This window comes from Mirounga leonina, unplaced genomic scaffold (assembly GCF_011800145.1).
Source record: "Mirounga leonina isolate KUSES-001 unplaced genomic scaffold, KU_Mleo_1.0 Mir_153, whole genome shotgun sequence".
NCBI classification, from domain to species: domain Eukaryota; kingdom Metazoa; phylum Chordata; class Mammalia; order Carnivora; family Phocidae; genus Mirounga; species Mirounga leonina.
The window spans coordinates 38904639-38932086 of record NW_023270387.1 but is presented as its reverse complement, the minus strand read 5'-3'; the positions used below and the strand labels follow the sequence as shown (position 1 = coordinate 38932086).

The 27448-nt window shown below is 39.3% G+C and overlaps 1 protein-coding gene across 1 annotated transcript in view; it reads left to right on the top strand.

Moving 5' to 3' along the window:
* The window catches only part of FAT3 (FAT atypical cadherin 3), a 524400-nt gene that overhangs the window by 162529 nt on the left and 334423 nt on the right, over positions 1-27448 (top strand). The window contains 1 exon segment of the mRNA XM_035009400.1: positions 13346-13660. Within this exon segment, the coding sequence (XP_034865291.1) occupies positions 13346-13660 (315 nt within the window).

Here is a 27448-nt window from a genome sequence, read left to right as displayed (position 1 = left end):
GGCTGTGACATATGGGGATATGGCTGGAAAGTCATAAAGTGAGTAACCCAGCCTGTAATGGCCACCTGATTATAAACAGTTACACACAGTTTTTTCTTTCATATCAAGTATTTAGAGCTTATTCAATGAGAACAATGTACATATATTTTTTTCTAATATTTGTGACTAAAAAGGAACAATTACAGCTAACATGTACTTCATGCTGCGGTGAACTAATTTCATTTTAAGCTGTACATGGTTCTGTAGCAATTAATTACTGTTTGTGTTTCTGCCTATACAATTAAATATTAATTTGCCCAAAGAATTCCAGTCCTCCATTGCCTTTATTATACAGTAAATAAAGATGAAATAGGAAAGGAAAAAAATGTATAAACGTAAGCATATCTCACAAATAAAAAATCATTTAAAAATCCCAACTGCATTTTTTAAAAAGATTTTATTTATTTATTTATTCATTCATTCATTCATTTATTTATTTATTTTATTTGACAGAGGGGAGGGGCAGAGGGAGAGGGAAAAAATCTCAAGCAGACTCCCTGCTGAGCTCAGAGCCTGACACCGAGCTCGATGTCACAACAGAGATCGTAACCTGAGACAAAATCAAGAGTTGAAAGCTTAACTGACTGAGCCACTCAGGTGCCCCCCAACTGCATTTTTAAAGACTTTTTAAAATGACATTTTCATAAATATCAGCATAAAATTTGAACATCTCAATTACATCTACTTGGAGCATTTCCACAGTAGATGAAAACGTGAGGGATAAGATGTGTTCCTGAGTCCTTTCCACTGAGTCCTTTCCACTATCTGGAACATGTGAAAAGCTCACAGTGGATGGTTTATCTTCTAAATAAGATTTATTAATCACGGATTTCTACCCCCACTCAATACACATTTGTGAATGGACAGAGCTTCATGTCTTCTTGATTCAGAGGCAGAGATGGGGAGGAAGAAAGGACCGGAGGGCTACGTGATATGTGAGGACAGAAATCTTAGACTGGAGAGGAAAAACCCTGGAGAGGGTCATCTTCTGCTATCTGAAGACCTATCACAGGTGAATGGTGGTTTGCAGACTTGTTCTGTTTTATTCTGGGATGTGAGCAGGGCTGCAGGGAGAGAAAGAGCATTCAAAACTAGAGCGAGATGGACTTTTGCCTCAGTGTGGAGAACTTCCTATTACCTGAAACTCCCTAGTAAATGGTGAGAGCCTTGTCACCAGATTCTGAGCAGAGGCTGCGTGTTGGGTCAGAGATGTTGTGGCAAGGCTGTTTTCGCCAGTGGTCTCTGAAATCCCTTTTGGGTCTGATCAAGTGAGGCTGACTTACCTCGTTAGTAGGTAAACTAACTCACTGTTGATTCGGTGTCAGGGACTAAATGCCTTCATGGACACATATTTATTGTGCCGACTATATGCCGGGCACTGTGCTGGGCAATGAGACTATATAGCAGTTAAGCAACCAGATAGAGACTCTACTTACAGAGCCTGTTTTCTGTAATGGGCTGATGGAAGGAGGCTTCTTTCTGGAGAACAATACTCCAGAACTGTGTTAGCTAATGGACTAAGAGTATGCATATTTTTATACCTCAAAAAAGACTCTTTTCAGAGAATCAATACTGTTGTTTGTTTGTTTTTTTTTTTTAATATTCTAAAAGGATAGACCAAGAAGCACCTTTCTTAAGGTTTTTTTTACAATCAATATGGAGAAGTCAAATAGAAAAGTATAATATTAACTTAATATTGTTTGCTCAATTAATAACTCTATCAGAGGGGAAAAATGTTTGGGCATGAAATACTATGTGGATTTGATACCTATATGAATTAAGAAGACAATATAATGTTTTGGTTAACAACTGGTCTTGAGTTTGACTATCAAGGTTGGAGAACTAGATTTTCTGTTTACTGGCTGAGTGACCACTGGCAAGTTTCTTAACCTAAATCTGCTTCCTTATCTGTAATAATGGGATAAAAATAGTAACGACTTCATAAGTGCTTGGCACTTACTTGCTGAATGAATGAAAAGGTTTAGAAATGTTAATGAAGAATGCATTTATTGTACCTGTCACAGTACCAGGCACACCATGATTAAATAGTGATGGGTGTGGAGGTGTTGGTTGTGATGACAGTGGTTGTGAAACTGTTCCTATTTGGAGATAATATGATCATCTATATAGAAAACTCTATGGAATTTGTATAAACTCCATTTCAACTAATAAGTGACTTTAACAAGGCTGCAGGATATAAGATCAGTGTACAAAAATCAATCATATTTTATATACAAACAACAAACAATTGAAATTGAAATTAAAATAATAATATTAAAATAGCAATAAAAAATATGAAATGCCTATGGATAAATTTGGCGAAACATGCGCAAGATCAGTATACTGGAACTATAAAGCATTGTTTAGAGAAATAAAAGAAGACATAAATAAATGGAGAACTACACCATTTTCATGGATCAATGGACTCAAAGTTGTTAAGATGTCATTTTTTTCCAAATTGATCTATAGAGTTAGCACAATCCCAGTTAAAATGCTAATAGGTATTCCTAAATTTTAGCTGGACTCTAAAGCTGATTCTTCATTTCATATGGAAACACAAAGGATCTGGAGTAACCCAGACAACTTTGAAAAAGAAAAGTAAAATTGCAAGAGTTACACTTCCTAATTTCAAGACTTCCTATGAAGTTACATTAATTAGGGCAATATGATATTGATGCAAACATAGCAAAATAGATTGATGGAACAGAATGGAGAGTCCAGAAATAGACTCATACATACATAATCAATTGATTTTGGACAAAGATGCAAAGGCAATTCAGTGGAGGAAAGATCATCTTTTCAACAAACGGCGTTGGAACCCTGAACATCTACATACAAAAAAAAAAAAAGAAGAACTTCGATCCATACCTTTAACCATATATAAGCATTAATTCAAAACTGATCATAGATGTAAATATAAAACCTAAAACTATTAAATTATAGAAGAAAATGTAGGAGAAAATCTTTGTGACCTTAGATGAGACAATGATTTCCTAGAAGCACCAAAAGCATGGTGTATAAAAGAAAAATTTAAAGATTGGATACCATTAAAATCAAAATTTTCTGTTTTTCAAAAGCTATAATTTAGAGAATGAAAAGACAAGCTGCAGCCTGGAAGAAAATATTTACAAATCACATGTCTAATAAAGGACTTTTAGCTATATATAAAGAACTCTTAAATCTCAATAATAAGAAGACAAACCCCAGTCTGAAAAATGGATAAACAATCTGAACATTTAACCAAACAAGACATGCAGATTGAAAACAAGCACTTTTAAAGATGCTCAACATCATCAGGAGGCTGCAAATTAAAACTACAAGCTACCACTATGTAGCATTTGAATGTCTAAAATTAAAGCAAATGACCATGCCAGGTATGCCACAAGTGAGGATGTATAGCAACTGGAATGTTCCATATTGACTGCTAGCGGGAATGTAAATGGTGCATTCATACACCTGCCATGTACTATATCCATTCTACTCCTAGGTGATTATTCAAGACTAACGAAAGTTCTTATGCATAAAACTTGCATATAAATGTTGTTAGCAGTTTTATTTGTAATATCTAAAAAATGAAAGCAACCAAAATGCCCATCAAGTCAGTGGTTGAAACAAATATACTCAATGGAATACTACTCAAAAATAAAGAGGAATGATGCATTGGTGTGTGTGTATATATATCATAACATGGATGTATCTCAAAAGAGATTATTATTCTGAGTGAAAGAAGCCATTCAAAAAGAGTCCATACTGCATGGTTCCATTTCCATAAAATAATAGTGAATGCAAATTGATCTGTTGTGACAGAAAGCTAATCTGGTTGCCTGGGGGTAGAGAGAATTAGGAACATTTTTAATTGCGATTAAAAATGAGAAGGACAATACTTTGGGGGATGATGATTATGTTTGTTATCTTGATTGTGGCAGTGGTTTCATGGGTATCAAAACCTACCAAATTGTTTATTTTTCATATATATACTTTACTGTTGGTCAGTTATATCTCAATTTTTAAAAAATAATGTGTGATGGTTGTCACAACACTAAGGACTCACGACATGGTTTTGGTGATCTTTGGGCAACCTCCAAAGTGAGTTTTTGCTTAATAGAAAATGTCATGTGGGTTTACATTTTTAATTATGACCATATAGGTCATAATTAGGTATGAGAGCATAGTAGGAAGTGAGGAAATGTTGTCACTGGGCATTGGTTGTATTAGTCTGATTACTATGGAGCCTTGGATGAACCTTAGAGTAATTGTTAACACATTCTTTCATTTTTGTCCTCACATTTTTACTCCATGAGACTGATATCTGAACACTATGTTCCAAGATACTCATTTGCACTTCTAGTTAGTGAGTAAATATAGCCATACACATTTTATTTTAATGAGAAAGAATTCTAATTTCCAGGTACATGTCTGATCCTTTATTTAAAAATAGAGTAAAATTCCACTCATATATTTTAATTGGCGTTAGTGGATATCTTTCATCCAAGGACCTCTCAAAATCATTTAATATCCAAAGTCTGTAATATACAATCTTCCAGTTTGACAGGTGCAAGAAAAGGGAATTAAGTGACTTCCAGGGATCACAAAACAATTCTGCAAATCTGTGTTTGTGTGTGTGTGTGCGTGCATGCATGCGCACATGCTCATGGGTACATGTGAGTGCAACGAGTGTATGTGTGGTAGGTGGTCAGGCAAGGTATAAACAAAGCTGACCCAACTTCTTTGATTTGGTTGCTTATTGTATTATGTTCTCTTTTTAGTAGACTTATTTTGCTGTTTCCTGAATAGGCCAGTTATTGTCACAAAAGGGTATATTATGAGCAAGTCACAAAGACAATGCAGGAATGCCACATGACCAGAGAAGAGAAAAAATCTAACACAATAGTCCACCCCAAACTTCTCTCCTCTCAAAATTGTCCCTTGCTTTGAAGTGTGGTGACTTTTTACAAGGCTTTTGGTGTTGCCTTTGATTCACGCTGATAGAACATAATGCTCAACGTCTACTACGTTGCAAGTATTTTGCCAAGCTCTTGTCATACATTTAATTACATGATCACCACAACACTGAGATATGGGTAGTAAAACTAAACTAGCTTGGTTTAAACACATTGTCCAAGTAATGGAGTCTGGATTTGAAATTGGAGCATTGAGGCAGACAGACTTAAGTTCTTCTACAATTGTAGAAGGCTATGAGACCTTGGGCAAGTTACCTACTCACATTTGAGACTTAATGGCTCATCCATAGAAGAGATTTATAAAGCTCATAGAGAAATTGTGTTGCACATTATAATTGCTCAGTCAATGCTATTTTACTTGCCTCCCACCCTCTTCTGCTAGGTTCTTTGCCCTTCCTGGTATATCAGTCCAAACCAGATGAGACCGAGTCTTCCTGGCTGTTGGCTGTGCAGTTTTCCCCTCAGAGCAGATCTCCTCATTAGAGATTTGTCTTCTCAGCAAGACTGTAGACTGCGAGTCCTTTGTAGACAGAGATCTCTCAGTTATTACTATTCCTGCAATGCCCAGCACAGGGACCAGTAGATGCTTATGAATTGAATTGACAGATCTCATGCAAGGTGTGCTTCCCAGCATCTCTAGAGCACTGTTTGCAACCCATACCCTGCATCCCAGATCTTGCCAGCCTACTCTTCATCTTCATTCTCCTTGGTTTCATTCACTTGACCATCCTGACTTGAAGAGCTCTGCTATCCATGTCTGCATGGTGGTTATGGCTTTTACTGCTGTGAGTGTTCCAGAAAACTGGCCATGGTGTGTGTGATATGCCTCAGCCCCGTGGAGGTGTCATACCTGGCCAGGTCTCTCAGCCTCTGGCCTCTCTGGACCTTAATGTCATGTTGACATTCTACCTTGTCCCAGCCCAGTTTATAAGGGTATCTATTACTCATTTAGTCAATGGACACATAGCAGTATGTTTATAATCACTGTGTTTCATTCTTCCTGTTTTTCTTCCTACCCTGTTATCTGCTATCTATTCTTCTAATGCCGTATTGGCATCCCTATTTTGACTTCTAGTTAACACCCATAAATCTACAAGAAACCCATCATGTTTTACATATTTGTATTGAGAATATTTAAGATTATCTTTTGTTGGGGTGCCTGGCTAGCTCAGTCAGTAAAGCATGTGACTCCTGATCTCAGGGTTGTAAATTCGAGCCCCATGTTGGGTGTAGAGATTATTTAAAAGTAAAATCTTTAAAAAAGACAAAAAAGATTCGGGGCACCTAGGTGGCTCAGAAGGTTAAGCGTCTGCCTTCGGCTCAGGTCATGATCCCAGGGTCCGGGGATCGAGTCCCGCATCGGGCTCCCTGCTCCTTGGGAGCCTGCTTCTCCCTCTGCTTCTCTCTCTCTCTCTCTCTGTCTCTCATGAATAAATAAATAAAATCTTAAAAAAAATAAAAAAGATAAAAAATAAATAAAAAAATAAAAAAGACAAAAAAGATTATCTTTTGTCCCATTGCATAACACTATGCAGGGTTCTTTGCTGGATAACGTTGGAGCTGAAACTTCACCATCAGCTAGGTTCTAGAATATTCACCATTCTGAGTTTGAGGCAACTTTGAGTATTCCAGCCTGTTTCTCAATAGATAATGCCTTCGTCCCTTCCAATTGCCATACTTGGCATTTTGCTTATCCAGGATCTGTAGGCCAAACTATGTGCCTAATACAATCTAAAGTCTAATGGGAATGCAGAGGATAGAGGATTCAGTCCAGAATTGGAGATATATTTCTTGACTTTTTCCATGGCTGTCTTTTTGGGTATAAGGATTTAAAGAAATTTCATGCATTCCACAAGTATTCTGACTGACTCCCATATGAAATTTTATAAGCTAAGCCCAAGTTTTCCCACCCCAGTGAAAGGAGCTCCTGTAGCAAGTTTCTGTAGCCTGGGTTGTTTTGGGTGAGTGCTGTGAAGATATTCTAGGCCACTGTGTTTTCTCTCTGGCTTTTCTGGGGCACATCAGATTTCTTGGTTGGCACTTGTTTTGACCATTAAATGGGAAAGGTGAAGGGAGGGGATTGGGCATTTTTCTGCTCCTAATTTTTTTTAAAAATTTTTTATTGTTATGTTAATCACCATACATTACATCATTAGTTTTAGATGTAGTGTTCCATGATTCATTGTTTGTGCATAACACCTAGTGCTCCATGCAGAACGTGCCCTCTTTAATACCCATCACCAGGCTAACCCATCCTCCCAACCCCCTCCCCTCTAGAACCCTCAGTTTGTTTTTCAGAGTCCATTGTCTCTCACGGTTCATCTCCCCCTCCAATTTCCTCCCCTTCATTCTTCCCCTCCTACTATCTTCTTTCTTTTTTTTTTCTTAACATATATTGCATTATTTGTTTCAGAGGTACAGATCTGAGATTCAGCAGTCTTGCACAATTTGCAGTGCTTACCAGAGCAAATACCCTGCCCAGTGTCTATCACCCAGTCACCCGATCCCTCCCACCCCACCCCACACTCCAGCAACCCTCAGTTTGTTTACTGAGATTAAGAATTCCTCATATCAGTGAGGTCATATGATACATGTCTTTCTCTGTTTGACTTATTTCGCTCAGCATAATACCCTCCAGTTCCATCCACGTCGTTGCAAATGGCAAGATCTCATTCCTTTTGATGGCTGCATAATATTCCATTGTATATATATACCACTTCTTCTTTATCCATTCATCTCTCAGTGGACATCTTGGCTCTTTCCACAGTTTGGCTATTGTGGACATTGCTACTATAAACATCAGGGTGCACGTAACCTTTTGGATCCCTACATTTGTATTGTTGGGGTAAATACCCAGTAGTGCAATTGCTGGATTGTAGGGTAGCTCTATTTTCAACTTTTTGAGGAACCTCCATATTCTTTTCCAGAGTGGCTGCACCAGCTTGCATTACCACCAACAGTAGAGGAGGGTTCCCCTTTCTCGGCATCCCCACCAACATCTGTCGTTTCCTGACTTGTTAATTTTAGCCATTGTGACTGGTGTGAGGTGGTATCTCATTGAGGTTTTGATTTGGATTTCCCTGATGCCGAGCGATGTTGAGCACTTTTTCATGTGTCTGTTGGCCATTTGGATGTCTTCTTTGGAAAAATGTCTGTTCATGTCTTCTGCCCATTTCTTGATTGGATCGTTTGTTCCTTGGGTGTTGAGTTTGACAAGTTCTTTACAGATTTTGGATACTAGCCCTTTATCTGATATGTCATTTGCAAATATCTTCTCCCATTCTGTCGGTTGTCTTTTGGTTTTGTTGACTGTTTCTTTTGCTGTGCAAAAGCTTTTTATCTTGCTGAAGTCCCAATAGTTCATTTTTGCCCTTGATTCCCTTGCCTTTGGTGATGTTTCTAGGAAGAAGTTGCTGCGGCTGAGGTAGAAGAGGTTGCTGCCTGTGTTCTCCTTTAGGCTTTTGATGGACTCCTGTCTCACACTGAGGTCTTTCAACCATTTGGAGTCTATTTTTGTGTGTGGTGTAAGGAAATGGTCCAGTTTCATTCTTCTGCATGTGGCTATCCAATTTTCCTAACACCATTTGTTGAAGAGACTGTCTTTTTGCCATTGGACATTCTTTCCTGCTTTGTCAAAGATGAGTTGACCATAGAGTTGAGGGTCCATTTCTGGGCTCTCTGTTCTGTTCCATTGATCTATGTGTCTGTTTTTGTGCCAGTACCATACTGTCTTGATGATGACAGATTTGTAATAGAGCTGGAAGTATGGAATTGTGATGCCGCCAGCTTTGCTTTTCTTTTTCAACATTCCTCTGGCTATGCGGGGTCTTTTCTGGTTCCATACAAATTTGAGGATTATTTGTTCCATTTCTTTGAAAAAAGTGGATGGTATTTTGATGGGGATTGCATTGAATGTGTAGATTGCTCTAGGTAGCATTGACATCTTCACAATATTTGTTCTTCCAATCCATGAGCATGGAACGTTTTTCCATTTCTTTGTGTCTTCCTCAATTTCTTTCATGAGTATTTTATAGTTTTCTGAGTACAGATCCTTTGCCTCTTTGGTTAGATTTATTCCTAGGTGTCTTATGGTTTTGGGTGCAATTGTAAATGGGATCAACTCTTAATTTCTCTTTCTTCTGTCTTGTTGTTGTTGTATAGGAACGCCACTGATTTCTTTGCATTGCTTTTATATCCTGCCACTTTACTGAATTCCTGTATGAGTTCTAGCAGTGTTGGGGTGGAGTCTTTTGAGTTTTCCACATAAAGTAGCATATCATCTGCAAGAAGTGAAAGTTTGACTTCTTCTTTGCCGATTTGGATGCCTTTGATTTCTTTTTGTTGTCTGATTGCTGTGGCTAGGACTTCTAATACTATGTTGAATAGCAGTGGTGATAGTGGACATCCCTGCCGCGTTCCTGACCTTAGGGGGAAAGCTCTCAGTTTTTCCCCATTGAGAATGATATTTGCTGTAGGTTTTTCATAGATGGCTTTTATGATATTGAGGTATGTACCCTCTATGCCTATACTCTGAAGAGTTTTGATCAAGAAAGGATACTGTACTTTATCAAATGCTTTTTCTGCATCTATTGAGAGGATCATATGATTCTTGTTCTTTCTTTTGTTAATGTATTGTATCACGTTGATTGATTTGCAGATGTTGAACCAACCTTGCAGCCCAGGGATAAATCCCACTTGGTCGTGGTGAATAATCCTTTTAAAGTCCTGTTGGATCCTATTGGCTAGTATTTGGGTGAGAATTTTTGCATCCATGTTCATCAATGATACTGGTCTGTAATTCTTCTTTTTGATGGGGTCTTTGGTTTGGGGATCAAGGTAATGGTGGCCTCATAAAACGAGTTTGGAAATTTTCCTTCCATTTCTATTTTTTGGAACAGTTTCAGAAGCATAGGTATTAATTCTTCTTGAAATGTTTGGTAGAATTCCCCTGGGAAGCCATCTGGCCCTGGGCTTTTGTTTGTTGGGAGATTTTTGATGACTGCTTCAATTTCCTTAGTGGTTATAGGTCTGTTCAGGTTTTCTGTTTCTTCCTGGTTCAGTTTTGGTAGTTGATACATCTCTAGGAATGCATCCATTTCTTCCAGATTATCTAATTTGCTGGCATAGAGTTGCTCATAATATGTTTTTATAATTGTTTGTATTTCTTTGGAGTTCGTTGTGATCTCTCCTCTTTCATTCATGATTTTGTTGATTTGGGTCTTTTCTCTTTTCTTTTTGATTAATCTGGCCAGGGGTTTATCAATGTTGTTAATTCTTTCAAAGAACCAGCTCCTAGTTTCATTGATCAGTTCTACTATTCTTTTAGTTCTATTTCATTGATTTCTGCTCTGATCTTTATGATTTCTCTTCTCCTGCTGGGTTTAGGCTTTATTTGCTGTTCTTTCTCCAGCTTATTTAGGTGTAGGGTTAGGTTGTGTACTCGAGACCTTTCTTGTTTCTTGAGAAAGGCTTGTATTGCTATATACTTTCCTCTTAGGACTGCCTTTGCTGCATCCCAAAGATTTTGAATAATTATGTTTTCATTTTCATTGGTTTCCATGAATTTTTTAAATTCTTCTTTAATTTCCTGGTTGACCCATTCATTCTTCAGTAGGATGCTCTTTAGCCTCCATGTATTTGAGTTCTTTCCGACTTTCCTCTTGGGATTGAGTTCTAGTTTCAAAGCATTGTGGTCTGAAAATAGGCAGGGAATGATCCCAATCTTTTGGTACTGGTTGAGACCTGATTTACGACCTAGGATGTGATTGATTCTGGAGAATGTTCCATGGGCACTAGCGAAGAATGTGTATTCCGTTGCTTTGGGGTGGAATGTTCTGAATATGTCTGTGAAGTCCATTTGGTCCAGTGTGTCATTTAAACTCTTTATTTCCTTGTTGATCTTTTGCTTAGGTGATCTGTCCATTTCAGTGAGGGGGGTGTTAAAGTCCCCCACTATTATTGTATTGTTGTCAATGTGTTTCTTTGCTTTTGTTATTAATTATGTTATATAATTGGCTGCTCCTATATTAGGAGCATAGATATTTACAATTGTTAGATCTTTTGTTGGATAGACCCTTTAAGTAGGATATAGTGTCCTTCCTCATCTCGTATTACAGTCTTTGGTTTAAAATCTAATTTGTCTGATATAAGGATTGCCACCCCAGCTTTCTTTTGGTGTCCATTAGCATGGTAAATGGTTTTCTACCCCCTCACTTTCAATCTGGGGGTGTCTTTGGGTCTAAAATGAGTCTCTTGCAGCAGCATATCGATGGGTCTTGTTTTTTAATCCAATCTAATAGCTTGTGTCTTTTGATTGGGGCATTTAGCCCATTTACATTCAGGGTAACTATTGAAAGATAGGAATTTAGTGCCATTGTATTGCCTGTAAGGTGACTGTTACTGTATATTATCTGTATTCCTTTCTGGTCTATGTTGCTTTTAGGCTCTCTCTTTGCTTAGAGGACCCCTTTCAAGATTTCTGGTAGGGCTGGTTTCGTGTTTGCAAATTCCTTTAGTTTTTGTTTGTCCTGGAAGCTTTTTATCTCTCCTTCAATTTTCAATGACAGCCTAGCTGGATATAGTATTCTTGACTGCATATTTTTCTCATTTAGTGCTCTGAATATATCCTGCCAGTCTTTTCTGGCCTGCCAGGTCTCTGTGGATAGGTCTGTTGCCAATCTAATGTTTCTACCATTGTAGTTTACATATCTCTTCTCCCGAGCTGCTTTCAGGATTTTCTCTTTGTCTATGAGACTCGTAAGTTTTACTATTAGATGTTGGGTGTTGACCTATTTTTATTGATTTTGAGAGGGGTTCTCTGTGCTTCCTGGATTTTGATGCCTGTTTCCTTCCCCAAACTAGGGAAGTTCTCTGCTATAATTTGCTCCAATATACCTTCTGCCCCTGTCTCTCTTTCTTCTTCTTCTGGGATCCCAATTATTCTAATGTTGTTTCATCTTATGGTATCGCTTATCTCTCGAATTCTGCCCTCATGATCCAATAGTTGTTTATCTCTCTTTTTCTCAGCTTCTTTATTTTCCATCATTTGGTCTCCTATATCACTGATTCTTTCTTCTGCCTCATTTATCCTAGCAGTTAGCACCCCCATATTTGATTGCACCTCATTAATAGCCTTTTTGATTTCGACTTGGTTAGATTTTAGTTCTTTTCTTTCTCCAGAAAGGGTTTCTCTAATAACTTCCATGCTTTTTTCAAGCCCAGTTAGTATCTTTAAAGTGATGATTCTGAACTCTAGATCTGACATCGTACTAATGTCCATATTGAGTAGATCCCTGGCAGTTGGTACTACCTCTTGTTCTTTTTGTTGAGGTGATTTTTTCCATCTTGTCATTTTGTCCAGAGAAGAATAGATTAATGAGAGAACAAAAATGCTAACAGGGTAACAACGTCCACAGAAAATATACTCTAAACAAATCAGAAAAAACCTTTCAGAAAGTGGTCGCTTTTCTGTTCAGAGAGTTGTTGCTATTCTTTTCTTTGATCTCCTATTGAGTTTGTAGGTGTTCAGAATGGTTTGATCCCTATCCAGCTGAATTCCTGAGACCAGATGAAATCCAGGTCTCTTATCCTCCGCCATCTTGCTCCACCCTCTTCTTTTCCTAATTTAAAATGATTGTCCACTAATAGCTCTCAGAGTGCCTCAGAATTTATTTAGAGCCCTCTGTAGGGTTCTTGACAGGGTAAAGATCATTCAGAAAGCATGTGGGTATGGCTTCTTCTGTCATTCTTTTGGAATAACTGTGACATTGGATTTTTAGGGAAACAGTGCGAAGGAAGCTTACATCTTTGTATGCAAACCATTTTCCATCCTAACTGGCAAAAGAACGTTTGAAAGTCTTTTTCATTTTTTTGAATGAACAGATAAAATAATTTACCCTGAGAGAGCTTTCTGTTGTATAGGAAATGAACTCAATATCAGGTCAAATGGAGATACTGACCTGACATTGCCCTGATTTCCCATGCATCTTGGGATGTGTTTTGACCTCTGCCCTACTCTCTTCCCATTGCTCCCTATTGTCTTCTGTGTTTGTGTGTGTCTGTGCACATGTGTATGTGTATGTGTATTGAGGTATGTCTTTTTCCCCAAATTCAAATAAAGTATTTGTGAATGTAATTATATTTCTCAAATGGTGGGAGAGCTATTTAATATGGTTTTGCCGAAAATAATTTTCTTATGTAAAGAGAAACATCTTAATTGCATTTGTATTAAGGATTTTTTTTTATATGCTGAGATTACTTAGTGCAGCCCCCCTGAATTGTGGACAATTTACTTAATGTCTTCCAGTTTTGCTGTAGCAGTCATGTTCTCTCTTCTTTTCTTTTAGGAGTCATCTCTACTGCAGACATTCTTGATCGAGAGACCACAGGGTCCTATTGGCTGACTGTGTACGCCACAGACCGGGGCGTCGTTCCACTTTATTCCACTATTGAGGTCTACATTGAAATTGAAGATGTGAATGACAATGCCCCCCTGACCTCGGAACCTATTTATTATCCTGTTGTCATGGAAAACTCTCCAAAGGATGTATCTGTCATTCAGATCCAGGCTGAGGATCCCGACTCCATTTCCAGTGAGAAATTGACATACAGGATTACAAGTGGTAATCCCCAGAATTTTTTTGCCATCAATACCAAAACAGGTAAGGGAATGCTCATAAGACTTTTTTTCCCCATTGTTTGTCCAGCTTTTAAATCCATCAGCCTGTCTCTTGCTTATTTATATCATTTTATTTTCCCCCTGACTTAGTTAATGTGTGAAGGACAACATTCTTTTTTCTTTTTTTTCTGGGGGTAGTTTCTGAAAAGGTGAGCATTCTACGTGGTGTGTTCTAGTTGGTATGTTTTAACTTTAGCTGAACCAAGGTGGAGTGATCTAATAGAAATTAGAGGCTTTCACAGAAAGCTTTAGATTTGCTTTCCTCGTAATAATAAAAAGTGGTTCCCAGGCCACTCAGAAGGCCACGTGCCCCCTTTGTCCTTCTTGGGAGGGAGTAACCTGCCGATGCTAGATTCTGTGGGTAAGATAGCTTTGTGACACCTGTACTTCCAGGAGCTTCTCCTTTGCTTGACCTTCATCTAGCTTGTTGTAAATGATCTCCTTTAAGCCTTAAATTTAAGACCCGGATTTTTTGTGATTCCTGTCGTACCCTTGAGTGTAGTGTCAATGTTTAGAACTTCCAGTGTCTCGATTTTTACATAAAATGTACCACCTTTAAATTTTCAGGTCTTTTGCTTAAAAAAAAAATTTTCTAGAGACTGTACTGACAATTTGTTGGCTAAGGCTCAGGAGGGGCAGGTGTGAAGTTTGGTGGGATATATTCTGAGAGAAGTACATACACTGGGAAGGTCTCAGAGGTTCCTTGCTTTCTTGTGATTTGCCTTGCTTAGATCTAAACAAGAGAGTCAAACCCTCAGTGAGAGTGGTGGTGGATAGAGTTTGGACTAATTGAAAGTTAGAAGAATGCAAAGAAGATGCTATTGCTGTTTCACCCCAGGCAAGTGAGTTGACAGTGGTCAAAAGTTACGCTAGTTGGTATTTGCTGGTGTGGACATATTCAGTTTTCCTAACAAAACATGTGATGGAGTTGATAGTTATTTCTCCTGCCTGTGTTTGTTAAAGAGGAAACATACAGCCGACCCCATGGATTTTTATAAATGTCCGATTCCCATGAACATACTTTAGAGAGAATGCCATATTTTTTGGAAATAATTTTCTCTAATTATAAGTGGGTCAGTCATCTTGTTAGGCAGAGTGTCACATGCTAACAGTGTTGAATCAGGATTTCACTTGCATTTCATTATTAGACAAAGAGTGGTCATCTTCTATCACTGTCTAACTGAAGCCTGCTGGAATTTGAACGAGAAGACTCAGAGATTTGGAGGCTAGCTCAACTTTTCAGAGCCGTGTTAAGTAGGGGAAACTGCTCGAGGACCTGAGGGACCCCTCAGCTGTGCTAGAAAGTTCCTCCTGATACACTTTCTCACTGGACCTGAGGGCTCTGTGGAATATGGTGACAGAGAAATGAATTCAGATACTTTAGAAAGGAGAGAGAGAGAGAGGACGAAGACCAAAAAAAATGTCACAGTAAAGAGGTTGAGGGCACAAATGTCTTCACATTTCACAGCCCCTGTGGAATATGAAACACCCCCAGTCACCTTCAGCCTTCCTTCTAATTCCATTGCCACTTGAGTCATTCAGAGTGAGCCCACCACCCTCTTTTTGAGAAGTTAAAAGACACTGCAGAAGGGCAGTTTCAACTCTTCTCTTTCTCCTCTGATGACTGAAAATATTTTAGAATGAAGTCACAGGGAAGGATTTGGGTTGGATGTGAAGAATGTTGGCTGTACATTATGTGCAGAGAAGAACATGTAACTAAAGCTGTCTTTTATGCAGATTTTAGAAGTTTGCGTGAATTTTCTAAAACTCTTATATTGTCACAACTTAGCCTATAATACATAAGACGAGCCTTAATTATATTTATAATTTCTCTGTCCTTGCCATAGATTTTAAAAAACCATTTGTGTCAGGAATGGCATTTTAGACTCACTTTTCTAACTATCTAAAAGAAATATAGAGCCTTACTTTGTAATTCTCAAGTACATGGTAAGAAAACACTGGATTTTACTGATTCACTTATTCACTCACCAAACATTTATTATTGTGCCTACTCGTTTCCAAACAAAATCTAGTAACAGTTATAAACTTAAGATATGGTCCAAACTTTCCTGGGACCCAAAGGTACATGAAATTAGCAAAATAACTCATGTTTATTACACAGTGAAAGAGTAGAATAATTGATTAGGGTGGGGGAATTTCACTCAACATGGCCTTCGTGAGAGTGATGGTCAGGGAGTGCTTCATGGAAGAGGTAACATTTGGGGTTATAAGTCCTGGTTTTTAAGTCCCTGTGCTGCATGCACTTCCTTGCTGGGAAACATCACTGACCATACCAGGGGGAGACATAAACCAAATCAGACACTCCTGATCTCACCAGCTTTTGCAAACTTGGGAAAATTATGGGAACCTCTCTGAAATTTTAGTTTTTACCGAGCCAAGGACCTTTGCAAAGAATATAGGAGTCCTCTGTGAGATGCTTAGCACAGTGCCTGGGACACTGAAAGCACAACAAAAGGCGATACCCCATCCTGACTGTCTTACCTCTGATTATAGACACATCATTCACTCTGCTTGGACCTCAGGTTCTTATCTGTAGAATGAAAATGACGTTGCTTACTTCATAGGGGGGTTACTCATGAAGACTGAAAGTCATGATGTGTTTGAAAGTTGTTGGTAAACTACAAAGCTCTGTAAGAATCATGTTATCACTCTCCTTCTTTCTGTGGAGATTCACAGAACCACAAGCCTGGGGTAATTCCTGTGAAGCTTGTTGCTCTAATAGAATGCTGCCTATGGAATAATCTTTAGCTCTACAAACTCTCTACAGCGACACTTTACGCTTTAGCATTTCTTCCTGTATTTCTAAAGCCATTTGCCTGAAATAGTTATGTTACTGTAACATTTTTTAGTAATGAAGTGGGAGATGCACCCAACCAGTATATTTATTAAAGATCTTTGCTTTAGATTTTTTTCAATCGGAGGTAGACTCTAGTAAATTGACCTTTCATTCCTTCCTTTGTGGTAGAGTTGAAATTTAAAGAGTTTTGCCTTGTTTTGGCAATGTGCTCCATCATAAATAAGATTTAAATGATTAATGCATGCTCAAATAATGTCAATGCTTATGGTCCACAGCTTGCAGCAGATAACAGATGTCCCAGACACAAGAAGGGAGAGAAATTTCTCTGTTGAACAGTGTTCCCTACCCAAAATGCCATTTTTTTTTTTTGTACCAGACCTAAAACCACATAAAATCAATAGTCTGGGTACCTTCAGTAATTTCTGTGGCTTAAGAGTAAAAACATAAACTGTACCTCTGAGGTCCTTTCTGAGCTGTGCAGAGAACCCTTGATTAACTCCAGGCTGAGCAGTTAAATTCAACCCAGTGCAGCATATTTGTGTATGTCTGCCTCAACTCGTGAGTAACAGGAGCCCTAGCAACGTGTTCTGAGCCAGAGTCATCCAACTGGCTGCCCTCTTTGGGTGACCAGGCACTCAAATGCTTGCTTCCAGACCTTGTCACAAAATGGACTGCCCATGGACTAGTCATCCAGGCTCAACTGGGGAACAGGTGTGAGAAGTTCCTCTGGGGTTTTAGAATGTTTATTTTAGTTGTATCTATAGTATGGAAACCACTTAGCAGAGTGCAAGCGCACCAGCATTTAGTAGAGCACTCAGTAGATGTTAGCTGTTGTTGTTACTATTATTAATCATCCTGTATTCCCCCCTAGAATAAAGTTTATGTAAGTTGCACACATAGTCTTCACAGCACTGTCTTTGAGGAAGGTGTACTTGAAAGGCAGCGATGTTTTTCCTCAGCACATGGTGTATAGCACTGGAACCTTCCATTCAGGTTTATAAAGTGTATTATGCACTGTTGTCTCCCGCTGCTGTTTTAGATCCCAGGTGTTGCGGGATGGCAGATGTAACAGAGGCATGAGATCGTTTCTGCATTCAGGGAATTTATTCTCCTGGGAAAAATAGCACTGTCACACATACAATGTAAGGCAGCTTATAAGAAATAAATGGTCAAACTCTGTGGAGTTTGTGAACAGGGTAACATGTCAGAGGGGAGCTGGGGCAAGGACTCCCCAGATCTGAAGTGGGCCCTGAAGAATGGGTCCATATGCAGAGAGAGCGAGCCAGAAAACTACCCAGGGAATATAAACAAGTTAAGCTGACCTTGAAAGCCCATCTGCTGCTACTTAAGCTAGTTTGAGAGGCATTATACCATTAGAAAAGGAATTTTTAAAAGACTCATAAATGTCTGGAGTGTTGTAATATATTAGAAGTAACAAATATATGTATCTCCACTCGCTCTCTCTCTCTTTTTTTTTTTTTTGGTTTGGTGTTATTTGGATTTTTAAAAGCCTTGGGTTGTATTTCTTCCTTTTGAGAGGCCAACTTAAAATAATACTTTCAGAGGGAAAAAACATACATAAGAAAGACCCCTCTATGTTTTCCTTTGCTTCTGTTAAATATACAACCAAGATTGGCATATGCTGCCTTGAGAGCCTGTGTCTGTGAAAGTAATCCTTGCTTCTTCCAGATCTTCTGCTGGTCGATTATCTATGGCGTAGGCTTTCTGATTTCCTTCCTGCGATTGTGACGTCTCCTTTTGACCCATGCTTTGGTCACTGTCATCTCCACCTGTGTTTGAGTGGTGATGAAGCCCAACTTTCTTTTACTTTCTATGAACATCTTCAGATAAACCTGACCAAAAGATGCTTTATGTGTGGGTAGACCAGCTGCCCTGTCCACCAGGTGGGTAGAGAGGCAGAGATACTCTTCAAATGTGTGTCTGCTGCAGGGACACCTCAAATTCTACCCTCATCCATTGGTATCTTTGGATTTAGACATTTTTTCCCTATTAAAATGGGAGGGATAGCTTATTAGACACTGGGTGTCCTCTATTTTTAAATCAACTCCAGATACTACTAGCGTGCTTTTTGGTGTATGTATAAGACATACACCAAATACACATACACATACGGTGGGTAAGTCAGCAGGAAGGGTAACAGAGGGAAAAGTCAAGACAACACTTTGGCATGATCACCTGGTGATCTATTAGGCTGCAGATCACTGAGGGGCAGCCTGATAACTTGCATTTCCAGCAAGTTCCCGGGGGGTCTGATGTTGCTTCCCTAGAGAGCCTCATTAGCAAGACTCTAGACTTTAGTACCCACAAGAAACAGAAGAGGGAGATAACATGGTGCTGAGACACACACCTGAGGACAAGGTAGCCCACCTTACAATTTATCCATACACTCTTGCCTCACAATGCAGGAGTTTTGAGGTGTGACTATGAATTCAAAGTGCTCTCTTTTACCCACCCCCAAAATCAGTTCTCATAACCTTGCTTATACTTTGGGTTTTATGAAGTGGAGACAAATGAAAATCCAGTCTCTTTAATCATCCATGAGGAAAACATCACTGATTCCTAAGACTTGTGGTTAATAAAAATCTGGTTTATATAATGTTTGGATGCACTTGTATTATTTCCAAATATATAGAATGAATCAGAAGTTGTTACTAAGTGGAGGTCAGACCTACTTTAATGAATAAACAAACATTTGATATTAGTATGTCATTATAAAAAGGATTGGTTTGTAAGATAGTGATACTCAAAAATAATTTAGTATCTTCAGTAACCTAATCCTTATGTTGATGCACAGCCCTGTTTGGTGGTAATCTGCTTAGGAAACTACCTTTTCCTGGAAACCAGAAGGAAATCTTGTTTTATGTATAAAACCAGAGATTAAAAAGAAAAAAACACACAAGGTGAGAGACAAGGGTACAAATATTGGTGCTTTTTCTTCAGCGTGCACACTGTGGAAATCTTTTGTTACCATCTCTTATTCCTTATTCCTTCCTAATGGAAAGCTAAATTCTCCTGAATGGGTAGAAATGGCCGCTAGATGATGAGTTGATATTCATAAGTACAGGCACAAAGCAGATAATGTAGCGAATGAGTATGTATGAAACTGTAAATCACCCTCACTCCTTCCTTCAGCCATGAAAGGAGGCCTTGTCCTATAGAACATTAAATTGTGTTCATTTAATCCAACAAGTCCAGTAGAACAAATCGGGCTCATGCAGATTTATCACAGGGGGGTTATTTAAATTCAGCAGTGACCTTTGCATCCCCGTGAATGTGCTCCAAGTGAACAAGGACAAAGGGAACTTTTCTGCACTGTCATTATGTTCCCTGGGAGGCTGTGGGTTTCCCCATTTGATCAGCTCACCACTATGGGCTGGAGGGATGGGGGTGGGGTCCTGAGGGGGCAGAAGGCTTGATCAGGGCTGGCCATCGCAAGGGAGAAGAATATGCTCTTTCCTGTTGTGGACTGTGCCTCTCCTTCCTGTGGCTCGATTTTGTCTGCATGCTGGTTATGATCATAAGTGCTGATTTCAGAGTTTCTCAACTTCGGTACTATCAACATTTTGAACTGGACAAGTCTCATGTGGGGGCTGCCCTATGCATTAACTGAGTAGGACAAGAGTTATGACAGTCAAAATACCTCCTGGCATTGTTGAATGCCTCCTGGGGGTAAAATCACCCCTGTTGAGAACCAATGAATGAATATGGAACATTTTGTAGGACTCTTTTCCATATGGCCCTTACCAAAGCATCCTGTACAAAGTGAATGATTGATTATGAAGGTGTGGTGGTATAGTTAACCCCCCCCAAAAAGTGTGTGCATCTATACCTATATCTACATATAGATATATATGCATACATATGGATCATCAATAATAAAATGAAATAAAATTAAAATGGGAAGAAACCTAGAGCTGCCTCTCACTTCCCTCAGACTCCAGGTTCTTTGTATTTTAAAGGCTCTGCGAATACTTGAAATCAAATCCATTAGGAAAAGAAGAACAAAATAATAACAAAACTTCAAACAGAATGAGTGTGGATAAAGTTATCCTTTTCTCTACTTTCAGTATTTGGAGAGGATTTGGCTGTAACAAATTGTCATCAGAGTCAGTTTTGAACAGCATTCTTCAGAAGACAGCATGGAGAGATTATTTTGAGGCTTCCTGGGTTTATTCCCTTGAAATGCTTACACAGCTCCAAATCGTGTTTCTGCTTAATGTCAGCCTTCTGATGGATAAATATGGGGATTGTTCCTTTCCTGGGATAAAGGTGGATGAAAAAGAAAAAAAAAAATCCTTTTGACCTCCACTGAAGATTCTGTAGTCATGTACTTAGATGAAGGCTCTCTGAGGTCTTTGGCATCCCTAATAAGATGCAGTGTTCATTCACAAGCCCCAGCTGCCTGGCAGGTTTATGGGGACTTAGACCGGTGGCCCAGCTCACCATTTTTAGATAAAACATAGGACTGGAAAGACTTAGCTCAGTGGGAACTGGTGCCTCCATCAGTGATAGGAAGGAAATCTTTGAACCCCCCCCCAAATTAAGTCAAGTTACAATGGACAGGATTGCTAGTTGGGCAACAGTATGTGTTTCTACCCATTTATGAGATTCAGATCTTTGCATCAATACAACTGTTACTTGGAAAAAGGATTTTATAAAACCAAATGACAGTCAGGAATGGGGAACTTTGGCAAAAGAGAGAGAGGACTGGGTGGGCACCCCTGGAGGGAAGAGGATGATGCCGACACCAGCTGTGTTGGTGGCTCAGAGATGTCTCCCAAGGGGCGGGGTGCTGGTCGTTCAGTGTGGCTGGTGCTCAGCCTTCCGTGCTGCTCCCCCTTCCTGCTAACCCCCCGAGGAGGGGTGGGGAGGAGAGGTAGTGCTCCTAGGTATCTAGCCTGCCCCTGGGGCTCAGCTGCTGGTGTAGCTGCTGCTGAAAATCACTGCAAATTATTTGGGAGGGTGTAAATAAAGCAGATGATGGAGCTGTGTGTTTGTGTGTGTGTGTGTGTGTGTGTATATATATAATATATAAAATACATATATATATTAAAAAAGATATTGATTAAGGTCATAAATTTCTCTTTTATTTCTTCTATCTGGGCGTTTATCCCACAGCACTAATTTACTGCATTGGTTTATTACTTTCTTCTATTCTGAGAGAAACAGTGAATTTTAATTGAAACCACGCTTGCTTCTCTATGTTCTTCCCCACCATTGTTAGGGAGATTCCTGGATACTGCCTGGGTCTGTGCCTTTCTCTCCCACGTAAGACAGGAAGGTGGGACGAGGAAACTTCCGCCAGAGCATGGGGCTGCTCTGTGCCCCAGCCATGCTGGTGTTTTCTCCTGTAGCTTGCACTGCAATCCGGGAAAGAAACTGGGGCTCTGGGCTCCTAGGCAATTTGCCAGGGTCACCCAGCTGGTCGGCGTAGAGCTAGGGTTTGTCTGATTAATGATCCCTAATGCTTAAGACAAAGGCTATCTAATTTGAAAAAATGGGAGCAAATTCAATAAACAACTTTAATGAGCCTGGAACTTTGGATCTGGGAAATTTTTCAGATGATTGTGTGCACATTGTCAAAACAGGTATATTACGGGTTGAATTGTGCCCACCCCCTCACCCCCCAGAAGATGTTGAAGTCCTATTTCCCCTGTGTTCATGAATGGGATCTTATTTAGAAACAAGGTCTTTGCAGATATAATCAAGTTAAAATTCGGTCATACTGGATTAGGGTGGATCCTAATTCTGTACCTAGTGTCCTTATTAGGAAAGGAAAATCTGGACACAGAGACACTAATACAGAAGGCAGCCATGTGAAGATGGAGACATAGGAGTAATACCACAAACCAAGTGATGCCAAGGCTGCCAGCAACCACTGGGAACTAGGGAAAGACAAGGCCTAGAGCCTTCAGAGGGAGCATGACCCTGACTACGCCCTAATTTTGGACTTCTAGCTTCCAGAGCTATAGGTGAATAAATTTCTACTGTTTAAAGCCATCCAGTTTGTGGTACTTTGTTACAGCAGCCCTAGGAATCTACTATAAGATGCTGTCTTGGGGTACAGATAGGAAGATTGAGCTCTCCTAGGTAGTGTGCAGAGCCAGAGGTCACAGATTCCTAGTGAAGTGCTCTCCTTACTAGACCAAGTATTAAGACTTCTAGCAATTTTTACGCTAATCAAGCCTGGCTTTAGTTAGATAGTTTGTTTTTCATTTATTTTGCAGTACTTGTGATCTCGTTCAGTTTATTTATTTGGGTAGTTCGGAAAGGGATAGGGGTTTTGATGAGAGACTGTTGTGACATTACGTCACTCTAAGCATTTCAGGACTTCCAGAAGATCATTCTCTGATGGTGCTCTCTTGCTCCTCAAGCCCCGTGGGACCACCTGGAAGTTGCTGTTGACTGGCATTTAGTGTCCCTCACAAATTGGATCTCATCAGTCTTATTCATTTTGTCACTTCTCAGTCTTTTAAAGCTGATTCTCTGGAAGCATGGTTCTTTCAAAGTACTGAAAATTTCTACATGCAAATTTACTACTAGATGAAATATAGTCTCACCATTAACCTTGAGAGCCTAAAGTCCAGTTTTAGTACTGTTACTACTTTATATTCTGGTCTTGTCATTTTCTGTCATCTTTGTAAGACTTCATTCCTAGATTCTTGACATTCTTACAAAAAGATATATGTGTTCCAGAAATCTATAAATTTTATTCACCTAGAGGTAGGTTATTCTAGGAAAGCACATGGAACTCTAACAAAATTCCAAAACCAACATTTAGTAAGTTATTGATAGCAGTCTTATTATGTTGGAGCAAACTGACAGATGTTTGTTGAGCACTTTGCCATGCATAGTCATAGTTAGGCTTTACAATAATGCTGGGGAGGAGAGAAGCCAAGTGGAGTGGTGCTCAAGAGCCTGGATGCTAGAATCAGATGTCTTTGCATCTGAATCCCAGCTTGACCACTTCTTAGCAATGTGATATTGGGTGCATTATATATATATAGCCTCTTGGAGCTTCAGTTTCCTGCTCTGTGAAAATGGGAGTAATTATAGTAAGTAATGAATTGGCTTGCCACCAAGATTAAATGAGTTAATATATGTAAAGAAGTATAAAAAGTACTCAGCATGTAGTAAGCTCTCAATAAATGTTAAATGATGTTTTCACACATAGAGTTTTTTAATTAAGTGGCATCCACATTGTATGATTAAGGCCTGAGACAGTTGGTGTTTTCAAAGTACAAATAAGTATAACACTTTACCTATAGATTCATAAAGTTGTCGTCTTGTGAGACTGTGTCTCTCTGCCCTGTTGACTTCCCTGTATATGACTATCTAAGTTGTGGCTGAAAAGTGGACTGCGATGGGGGGGCTTCTCTTAGGCTCCTAGAAGCCTCTCTCCCTATTTTAGATATGTCTACTTTCCAAGAATAAAATAGCAAGATGCCTTGGAAAGAGCACTAGTAGCAGTAGTTGGGTTATCCAGATTTTTGCCCAGCTCCTGCCACTAACTCCTCTTACAACAAGTTTACCTCCTTTCTAGAGGCTTCGGAATCCTCACCTGTAAATCAGAGAGTTGGAACAAGAGTCAAAAGCATCAACACCTGACTCACGTGCTGATACAGTTTTTTCCCATCACAGAGACATCATTAATCGATGATAACAGTCTTTTGTATTATGCCCACACTTAGCATCCATTTCAACCTAACATCGATGGGGAGCTAGTATGAGAAAGGATATTTATTTGCTGTTGAGGGTCCTGAAACTGTCTCTACCTCTGACTAAGTCCTGGAGTCTATCAAGGACCCTGGCACTGTAGAGAAGGAAAGGGGGTGCTAATGGGAGAGACTGTGTAGAAATAATTATCCAGGACTTGGTGACCCTGAGAACTTGAGAGGTGAAGACAGTCTTCACAGAGAAGATACTTTGTTGTAAATAACTTTGAAGGTATCTCACCACCCTACAACATCATCACTTTTCTCTGAGCATTAAAACCCTCAATCCGGGCGCCTGGGTGGCTCAGTTGGTTAAGCGACTGCCTTCGGCTCAGGTCATGATCCTGGAGTCCCTGGATTGAGTCCCGCATCGGGCTCCCTGCTCAGCAGGGAGTCTGCTTCTCCCTCTGACCCTCCCCCCTCTCATGTGCTCTCTCTCATTCTCTCTCTCTCAAATAAATAAATAAATAAATCTTTAAAAAAAAAAAATGAAACCCTCAATCCGTCCTTCCTTGATACCAGGATCAAGATTCTCTCTTCCAAGAATTTGTTGTCGGGATTCAGAGATAATCTCTGGCTATGGTGGACTTGAGAACTGTAGGTGAATGTTTGTGTCCCTCCAAAATTCATGTTGAAACCAAATCCCCAGCGTGATGGTATTTGAATGTGGGGCCTTTAGGAAATCATTAAGTCATGAGGGTGGAGCCCTGCCCTCAGGATAGGCTTGACCTATTCCCATAATAGGTCAATGTAAAAGAGACTGCAGAGAAATTCCTTTCCCTTTCTGTCACGGAAGGACACCGCTGGAAGATGCAGTCTTCAACCAAGGAAGTGGGCCTTCACTAGACACGGAATCTGCTGGCATCTTGACCTTGGGCTTCCAGACTCCAGAGCTAGGAGAAATAAATGCCTGTTGCTTATGAGCCACCCAGTCTATGGTATTTTGTTATAACAGCCTGAATGGACTAAGACAGTGGCTGTGTGGATGAAATAGCTGAGACACAGACAGACAGACCGGCTCTGATGGGCTTGATCCTGAAGACTTTCCAATGGCTGGTTCTGGCATTAGTGAAACCCAGCTGTGCTCTTTGCTCTTTGCACGACAAGGTGCTCTAACATACCTTGTAGTAATAACACATAACTTTGTTATCAAAGCTTGAAATGGGCTTCTCTTTATGCAAAGAAAGGGCCAGTAAGAGGCTGTTGCTGTAAAAAGCCAGTCAGGAGAGAGGCTTGGAAGGAAGAAATGTTCTCTGATCATGGTTGCTGCAGAAAGGTTGAAAACTACAAGAGGCCTGTAGATTAGGTCATTGGAGGGGAGATCAGTGAACGGTATTTGTCTTTGGAAGTCACATTATTGCTGGGAGTTTTCATCTACATTAACTTGAACGTTGATCATCACTTTTTCTCTTTCATTTATGAAATTCTGTGGGTCATAACCTAAAATATTTGTGGTCTCCAGCACGTGCTGGGATTAAGCCCTGTCTCTCTTTATGAATAGTTCTTAGATAGATATGTTTTAAATTTTATCTACAGGATTCCATAGGAAAATTGGCCAACAATTCTGTTAAAAGTGAATTATACTATTTTTGACAACTCTGCTTATCCTTAACCTATTGAACAAGTTGTGCATGATAACCACCTGTCCTCTAGGAATTCACTCTGTGAAATTCACTCAGCACACCCATCAGAAGCATGGATTACTTCTGGGTTGGAGCCCCATCTCATTCACATACCAACCGTATGGCAGTGGACAGGTTTTTAATTTCTTATGTCTCGGGGTTCCCCGTCAGTAAAATGGGGATACTAACTGTTTTATAAAGCATTTAGCTTAGCCTTGTCCATATGAAGTGTTCAACACATATTAACTACTATAGTTATTAATATTAACTATTAGAGTTAATAGTAAATGCATTCAACATTCTTGCCTTTCAACGGAATTTGCTTTCTTGAAAATTGATGAAGATTAAATGTGTTGAAAGTCTCAGGTATATATTACATGTTTATGTTTCATGAGTGCCTACTGCATACCAGGTACCGGGCTAAGCAGAGAACGTCCAGGGCTGATAACACAAGGACCCTACCCTTTAAGATCTCATAGTCCAGAATCATGTCACCATCAACTGTTATTTATTGCTATTGTCACACAGCTTTAAAATGAAGAGATTAAGTAAATAATATTAAGGTTCTTTATGGGACTTTTTTCTGGCAATAATAAATGGTTATAATATTTATTGGTTGTTTTAGGAAGGAAAACATCTGAGAACATGAGCGAGGAGATGTAAAATAAATCCATCACATTAGAAACAGAGTATTACAGGCCAACTTTGCCAGTGCACCATTTTTAAATATGGTGCCATTGCAGTTAAGCAAGGCAAATCCAATTTTACCTCCTACCACTTAAGTTAATTTCTCTTCTCTGTAAAATTTCCCATTTTATAAAGACATACTTCATCTTGGCTATGTACATACTAAATTGTTCATTTTTTACTTAGTTAAATTGTTTTCTGTCATAGTGAGAAATGCTTTCCTCTTGAAGAAATGATGTTCATGCACGGGAAATAGGGATATTTATTAAAATGGTTTATTACAAAACTAGATTTAGACATATTTCTATAATTTTTGTACTTAAGTAGTTTTAGTGCCCAATGAAATGACTTTCAGTGTAACGTGGGCTTTGATAATCAGAGTCTCCAAAGTCTCAGTCTTAGACTTTAATCAAATAGAGTTGGTGGATTTATATTTACATGCATATGTTTAGAAATACTGGAGATGTTTTCAGTGGATCTCCATTAATGCATTCCTGGGTTATAATGACTAGTGAATGATTTAAATTATCTTGTGCTCTCATCTCTCTCTGATTTAATAAGCCTTTATGGATTTTGGAGTCTGCGCATCGGAATGGGAGGAGCATAAGGAAATAGGAAACTTCTCAGACCTAAAAGAACAGACTATTTACAAGACAAAAACACTTCAACAAAGCAAAAACCTGGGTCAAGGGTGAATCCTGAGCTTGTCACTGAGGGCGCACGTTCGAATTGTAATGAATTGTAATGATATCCAGTACCTCCTGAGATGGAGTAATTATATACAAGTGGTTTTCCCAGATAACTGAAATTCAACATTTTAAGTGCCAAACAACAATTTAAAAAAGCAACTATATTTCTGTGCCACTTTCCATATTGGATTATGTGTGTCTTTCACTGTTCCAGCCTAG